This window comes from Mycosarcoma maydis, chromosome 6 (genome assembly GCF_000328475.2).
Source record: "Mycosarcoma maydis chromosome 6, whole genome shotgun sequence".
Taxonomy (NCBI): domain Eukaryota; kingdom Fungi; phylum Basidiomycota; class Ustilaginomycetes; order Ustilaginales; genus Mycosarcoma; species Mycosarcoma maydis.
The window spans coordinates 491,753-498,852 of record NC_026483.1 but is presented as its reverse complement, the minus strand read 5'-3'; the positions used below and the strand labels follow the sequence as shown (position 1 = coordinate 498,852).

At 55.5% G+C, this 7,100-nt stretch overlaps 2 protein-coding genes across 2 annotated transcripts; one reads left to right on the top strand and one right to left on the bottom strand.

The window, feature by feature from the left end:
* Positions 1-211: 211 nt before the first annotated feature.
* Positions 212-2,332, top strand: UMAG_02657 (glycylpeptide N-tetradecanoyltransferase NMT1; the record flags this gene model as incomplete). The annotated part of the gene is made up of 1 exon (XM_011390743.1): positions 212-2,332. One exon carries the CDS (start codon positions 212-214, stop codon positions 2,330-2,332), a length of 2,121 nt encoding a protein of 706 aa, XP_011389045.1.
* A 150-nt stretch (positions 2,333-2,482) lies between these two features.
* UMAG_02656 (uncharacterized protein) lies at positions 2,483-6,766 on the bottom strand (the record flags this gene model as incomplete). The annotated part of the gene is made up of 1 exon (XM_011390742.1): positions 2,483-6,766. The coding sequence occupies one exon, from the start codon at positions 6,764-6,766 to the stop codon at positions 2,483-2,485; it is 4,284 nt and encodes a 1,427-aa protein (XP_011389044.1).
* Positions 6,767-7,100: the final 334 nt, after the last annotated feature.

Genomic DNA, 7,100 nt, shown 5'->3' with positions numbered 1-7,100 from the left:
GACAGGCACGTACGTAGTAGTCACATACGCCGCAAGGCTCCCGATCACGCAGACCGAGGAGCAGAACAACAGACCGACACCACAGCGCACGGACAAGATTGGTCTTCTCGCCTACTTTCACCTATTCGTGTCACGACCGTGCATAGAAAATCTTTGACATAGATTCACAAATTCAGACGGGCTCGGGCTCCCTCGACTTGCGAACGCAACCATGTCAGGTATCGCCGGTACGAGCCAGGATACGAGCGTTGCTGCATCGGCTTCGTCCTCAAGCACTCGGCCCGCAGCTGCGAGCAGCAGCATTGCTCCACCATCACCATCTCTAACTACCGCTCCCGTAAAGGAGCAAGAACAAGATGATGATGACGACCAGGAAAACGACGACGAAGAAGAAGAAGAAGAAGGAACGGCTGCAATTACCGGCGCCGACGGTCTGACGGCAAAGCAGCGCAAGAAGAAAAAGTCCAAAGCCGCCGCCAAACTGCGCAAAAAGCTGGGTCTCGGCGGTTCTCCAACCGACGCTTCAGAGGGCAAGCTTCTGGCATCTGGCTCTTCGCGTGAAGGCAAGATCAGCGACGAAGTTGTCAGCCAGGTTCAAAGAGCCGTACAGGCCGAACACGGCTCGGTTGCCGCCAACGCGGTCACGAAAGCGAACCTTGCTAAAGTCATGGCCATGATGAACCTGGAACGCGATGCTATGCTCAAGTCGCAAGATTCCAAGCAAAAGGCGCAAAAGGCGATTGCCGATCACAAGTTTTGGAAGACACAGCCCGTGATGAAACCCACCGACGCACCAGTGGTCAAGTCGGATCAAGAGGGTAGCATAGAAGCCAGTGTACCTCCCGAGCAAGTTCGACAGGAACCTTACCCGTTGCCCGCCGACTTTGAATGGGTCATGATCGACGTTGACAACGAAGGCGAGTTGAAGGAGGTCTACGACTTGCTCAGCGCCAACTATGTCGAGGACGACGATGCCACGTTCAGATTCGATTACAGCCCCGAATTCCTGCATTGGGTGCTCAAGCACCCAGGCTACCAAAAGACGTGGCACATCGGAGTGCGCGTTGCTTCGACCAAGAAGCTGGTCGCTTTCATCAGCGGAATTCCACATGAGCTCAGAGTGCGCGAGAAATCGTACCAATCAACCGAGATCAACTTCTTGTGCGTCCACAAGAAGCTTCGATCCAAACGTCTGGCTCCCGTCCTCATCAAGGAAGTGACGAGACAGTGTCATCTTACGGGCGTCTTCCACGCCATCTATACGGTCGGTTCTGTTCTGCCCACTCCAGTGTCGTGCTCGAGGTACTATCATCGAACGATCAATGCCAAGAAGTTGGCCGAGATTGGATTTTCGGCGATCCCGCACAACATGTCGATGGAAGCGCATGTCAAGCGCTTTGAGCTGCCCGCAAAGACCAACCTGCCCGGGTTGAGGGAAATGGAGCGGCGCGATGTGGCACAAGTGGGTAAGCTGATGCGTCGATATATGCGACGGTTCGACATGGCTCCTCGATTCAGCGACCACGAGGTTGAACACATCCTACTCAGTGGACGTGGTGAAGCATGTCAAGGTGGTCGGGGCAGGAAGGGGCAAGTGACGTGGACGTATGTGGTCGAAAATAGCGAGGGTCGAATCACGGATATGTTCGCGTTCTACTCGCTGCCTTCGAGCATTTTGGACAGCGACAAGCACCAGAGTCTGAATGCAGCGTACCTCTTCTACTACGCGACGGACGTGGTGTTCCAGGGCGATTGCGATTGCGATTCTGATTCGTCCGGTGTTTGTGACGCCGAGACCGGACGAGCGTCGACTTCGCAGCCAAGCTCGGAACGTGCTGTGGCGCTGGCAGCCGGAAAGGCCGCATGGCAATGCAACTCGCTGACGAATCTGACATCTTGCGAGCTTGCCGACGAAGCGCGCGTTGCTGCGTGGGATAGCGAGCCTGCACACATCAAGACTGCGCTCAAGACGCGTCTCAACCTGCTCATTAACACGCTCCTGATTATCGCGCGCGATCACGACTTTGACGTGGTCAACTGCGTCACTGTGATGGACAACGCGCTGTTTCTGCAGCAACAGAAGTTCGGCCCAGGAGATGGCTTCTTGAGGTTCTATCTGTTCAACTGGAGGACCAAACCTGTCGCTGGCGGAATGGGCGCCAGACCAGGCGAGGCCGAATTGGATCCCGTCCAGGCTTACGCTAGGTCCATGGCGAAACGCGCTGCCCACACCGACGACGACGACGTCAAGCGCTTGGCCGAACAATTGATCCGAAACGCCGCCATCAATCCAGCCGAAGTAGGTTCCGGTAACGGCATCGTCATGGTCTGAACAAAATTCTCCTCCATCTGATCTCGAACACGTATGCACACGCTCATCGTCCCATTCCGAGATCAACACAGCACATCAGATTGCAAGAGCCAAGTTGTGGATGTCACCCCTTCTCTCCTTACCAGCTTGTTCCCCTGTCCCGTCCTGTGCTTACGCAACGTTACTCGGACTCAACCACAACAAATACACCGTCAAATTCGAACACGCCTGAGCCACTTGACCCAACAACCTCCTAACATCCCTTGGAAACTCGTGTGAGATGCTGATCGCCTTAATGAGCGTCGAAGTGTTGACGATCGCGCGCACAAATTGGTGCGAATCGTCAAAGAGCTCTGTGGCTGTCGCTGGTGTGATTTTGTCCGGCGACGTTGCTGTGATCGCCGGCGTGGCTCTGAGTTCCTCGATCGCTTCCGAGTTGGGCCATGCATCGCTCTCTACAGCTGTTTGCGAGTCCGCCACAACATCTTCGTTGATCGAAATCCCTCGCTGCTCCTCCTCACGAGCTCGTAAATACGTTGATCTCAGCTGCGAGGTAAGGTCGTCGGTAATCTGTGCAAGCTCTCGCAACTCGCGAAGTTTTTGAGCAAGCTCGTCGCTTGCATCAGCAGCGATTTTGTCTTGCGTGACATCCTTTTCGCCGTCAGATTCAGGTCCTTGCGCTTCATCTGATGCTAGGCCCGGCTGATCCTCGACCGGTGAAGGCTCAGACGCAGTTGTAGACGGATCGTCGATACCCGCCGAACGGAGATGTTCGAACAGCAGCGACCAGACACGTGCCGACAACTTGGTGATGTTGTCGACCATCTCGAGAAGATGATCATCGATCGTGATCTTGGGGTCCGACACTGCAGTTCGCAGTCTGCTTCCCGCCGCTGTGGGCACGACAGCTGTTGCCGCGTTTACTGACGAAGTCATAGCAGCAGGCAATGCGCGTTTGGTTGTACCAGTAGCCGGCGGGGTACCTGTTTCCATCGCCGAGCTGGCGTTAGAGCCGGAACGCTTCTGTCTCGATGAGGCAGGTGTGCTCATTGCGCCTGGTGTAGCGTACGTGTTGCGTAGCGCGGGTGTGGTTGAAGCGCTGCCGCCAGGTGTGCTTGGTGCAGTTGACTGGATCCCATCCACCACAGCGCTGCGGTCGGACGTGTCGGAGTGGGCAAATGCGGCAGCGCTGCTTGCGCTGTTGCCCATGCTCCCCTGACGGCGGTTTCTTGCACCACGCGCTGGCGTGTTGTAGGCAGACGCAGCCTGTAGATCTTCGAGGTTAAAAGGAGGCTGATTGCTGGTACTGGGCGTCATCGCTGCACCTTGGGCCAGATCCTGAGCGCTGAAAGAGCCAGCATGACGGCGTCGACTAGGCCCTCGCGCTATGTACGGCCGACTTCCGGCACGGGTCGGCGTAGACGCCTCTGCGATACTTGGCAACACAGATGTCGAGCCGTTGCTGTTGTTGCTGATGCTCTTTTGAAGCAACGTGCCTGAACGCGTGGATGTTGGCGTCGGCTTTTCGTTAGCTACCAAAGCACAAGTGCCAGTATTGACAGCCTCCGAAGATGCTGGCGAGCCGCTCTCGAGATCTGCTTGCGTGAGGTAGGGTTGCACTGCTTCGACCAGTGGCGCCATCTCGGTCCAACTATTGCTCACTTCGGCCATGCTGCCATACAGCATGAGGAGCAGAGTCCGCGCATAGCGAACATCCGAGCTGCTCTGCAACGCACGAAGCTGAAGTTGGAGCACGCTGATAAGCTTGCGGAAGGTGATGACCGAGTCCTTGCAGGTGATCAAAACACCACGAATCACGCTCGGGTCGGGCGTGCCGCGACGCGAGAGCGAATCGAATCGGTCCAATGCATTGATCAGATTGGCTACCGAGCCGTTGGAAATGTCGAGAAGTCGGTGGAACTGGCTAGATATGCGTTCGTCGATGACAGGCGTCATGAATTGGCCAATCGCTGCATGGATCTGTGAAAGAGCAAAGAGAACACCGCGCGTACCGTCGACGAACTTGAGCACAGGCACCGGTACCGCTTTTGAGATGGTCGATGGTGACAATGTGGATAGACGTCGGAAGTAGCTATTTCGCTCCTGGTCCGCTGCGGTGCACGGAACATTGACAGTGGGCGACCCTGACCGAGACGGCCAATTGTTGTCGCCTCGATCTGACGCCACCCTTCCGTGGCCGGCGTCGAAGCGTGCGGGAGAGTGATTATAGCCATGCCGAGCAGCAAGCGCCGCAGCAGCAGCCTCGGCAGCTGCCTGTGTTGCACCCACCGTGGGCAGACTCAATTTGCGAAGTCCGCCGCCCTGATTTGTTACACTTAATTGTGGTGCGTTGAGCGGCCCGGACATTGCACTCTCGTAGCCTTGCCGATCCGATGATGACACCAAGCCGTTCCCCAAACTTGGTCTGGCAACGCGACGTGCTTGCAACGACGGTTTCTTATCCGAGAGCTGTGTGACGGCGTTATGCGGTAATGTTGATGGTGCATCGGTATTATCGGCAGCGACTGCTATGGCAGTGGGTATAGAGGCGGAAGATGACGGTCCAGACAAACAGCCATAGTCCTGATTTGAATCATCTAGCTTCTGATGGTTTGACTGCTGTGCAGAGTCTGGTGGGTTCAAGTCGGCGAGCGCGTCTCTCCTCTCCTGTAAGATGTCTTGGTGGCTTTTGCGCAGGTCAGGAAGAGATTTCTTGCTCTTGAGAGATCGACGACTCTCCATCTGGTGAGTGGCAACAATGTCCTGAGCAACGGAGTGCGAGTTGTTGCGAGCATGTTGTCGCGCGTCTCTGTCTTCATGTACAATGCGACCTGCGAGTCTGCTCTGATGGTCGGTGCTCGCTTCTGCTGTGGATGTTGATGGCGTCTGGGAGTTTAACATGCGCTGCTGAGCAGAATGGAGACTGGATACGCCTCTCAAAGTCGAGGAGATTGTGCCCTCAGCTTGTGTGGAGTCATTATCGACATTCTGCGATCGTGGAACGAGGGAAGGCAGCAGTCCGGGCGACAAGGCGTGTGCTTCGATGGGTGCAGTGCTCGCTGAACTTGTCTGAAGTGCATCACTCGGCATGATCTCGGCTGCATCGGGTCTGAGCGTACGGTCTGATAGGCTTTGCGGCACTTGGACTTGAAGCGACATGAGACCGTCGGATTGTGAGGGGGGGAAATCGGCGTGCTCCGTGCTTGGGGTGTTGTCAACCTGAGCTCTAACCTCAGATGATTCCTGCGCTCGAAACTTGGATTCGGTAGCAGTCTGTTGCTCTGATGTTTTCACTTCGGATCGCTGTGGTTGATTGGCAGGGTCGTTGATCCAAGATCGCAGTTTGGCAATCCAGACGAGCATCTGGCGGTCCTCGAAGCGCTTGACTTTCTCGCGCTCAGCTACTGACGAGCTACCTGAAGAAGAAGGTGGTTTGGGTGGGGCCACATTGGGCATCTTGGAAATGTGAGGTGGTGGCCACTGAAGCGGGTTATTGTCGAGCTTGAGAATGCGAAGATGCTTCATCTTTCCAATCCACGAGGGCAGCTCGGTCAAGCGGTTGGCGTTCATGGACAACACACGCAGTGCAAGAAGACGACCAGGAAGTTCGGGCAGCTTGCGAACCTTGTTGCGGCTCAGATCCAGTATTTCGAGGTTGGGCATCTTGGTGACGCAATCGGGAAGGTGAGCAAAGTTGTTGGCACGAATATTGAGGTATCGGAGGTTGCTGAGCTCGGCAAAGGTGTCCGGTAGCCGGGTGAGGTGATTGTAGCCGATGGCGAGTCGGACGACTTGATCTTTCATGCTGTCTACCAACACATCGGTTACACGGTCGATGCGTTTATGACACAGGTCCAGGGTATCTAGTGGATTGGAGCTATCAATAGCGCTTTTGGACTGCACACCACGATCACGCCCATAGTTGGGGGGGAGCTTTGACTGTTTGCCTACATTCACTGTTGTTGCCTCGGTGCGTTTCTGCTCTATGAAGGCCAAAAGCTCCGCCTCGGAAATGGCACGCGAATTTGAGCTGGAAGAGGAGTTCGCCGACACGGAAGCTGCAGAGTCGATGGATGTTTTTAGAAGAGGTTGCATAGATTGGGAGGAGTGCAGCGAAGAAGAGGAGGGCGAAGTGGTGACGTCAACTGCACGAGACTGGGTATCGAAGGGAGATGTAGACTGCGCGCTCGGCAAATCTCCGTACGCTTGAGAGACATCTGGGGGTTGTGCTGAGTCGAATGCATTGCGGTGGGGAGCAGTCTTGTAGTCGTGATGTGCGCGATGGTCTGCGGAGGCAAAGGAGCGATAAGATGTAGTTGCACCTGGTCTACCTGCGCCAATCCCTGCGATGCCTGCTGGTGCATTGGAACTCGCACCTCGTCCGAGCGCTTCTGAGGCTGAGGCCGAAGGCGGGACAGCAGTTGTAGCCCGAGCACTTCTCTGTGTGACGTGCATGGCGGGCTTCTATTAAAGTAGAATGTCAAGGCGAAGTTGGACAGATGATCGGTCTCCCGGAAGAGTGTTGGTGCAGCTAAAATGCGAACATTGCGAAGTCGACGGCACGGTGAAGGGCATGTAGCCGCTTATGAGCCCTAAGAACAATGAGCAGCAGGATTTTGAGTCGAGTATGACGTTGCTACCTGCTTGTGTGATGGTAGCCAAAATTATGAACGCGAATGTCGGGAAGATGAGGCTATGCTGAATCCTATGAGTGAGCTCAGGGAGCAAGGTGAGACTTTTGCGAATGCACCAAGGCGTAGCAGAGGTGCGTGTTGTTCCTGTCCGCAAG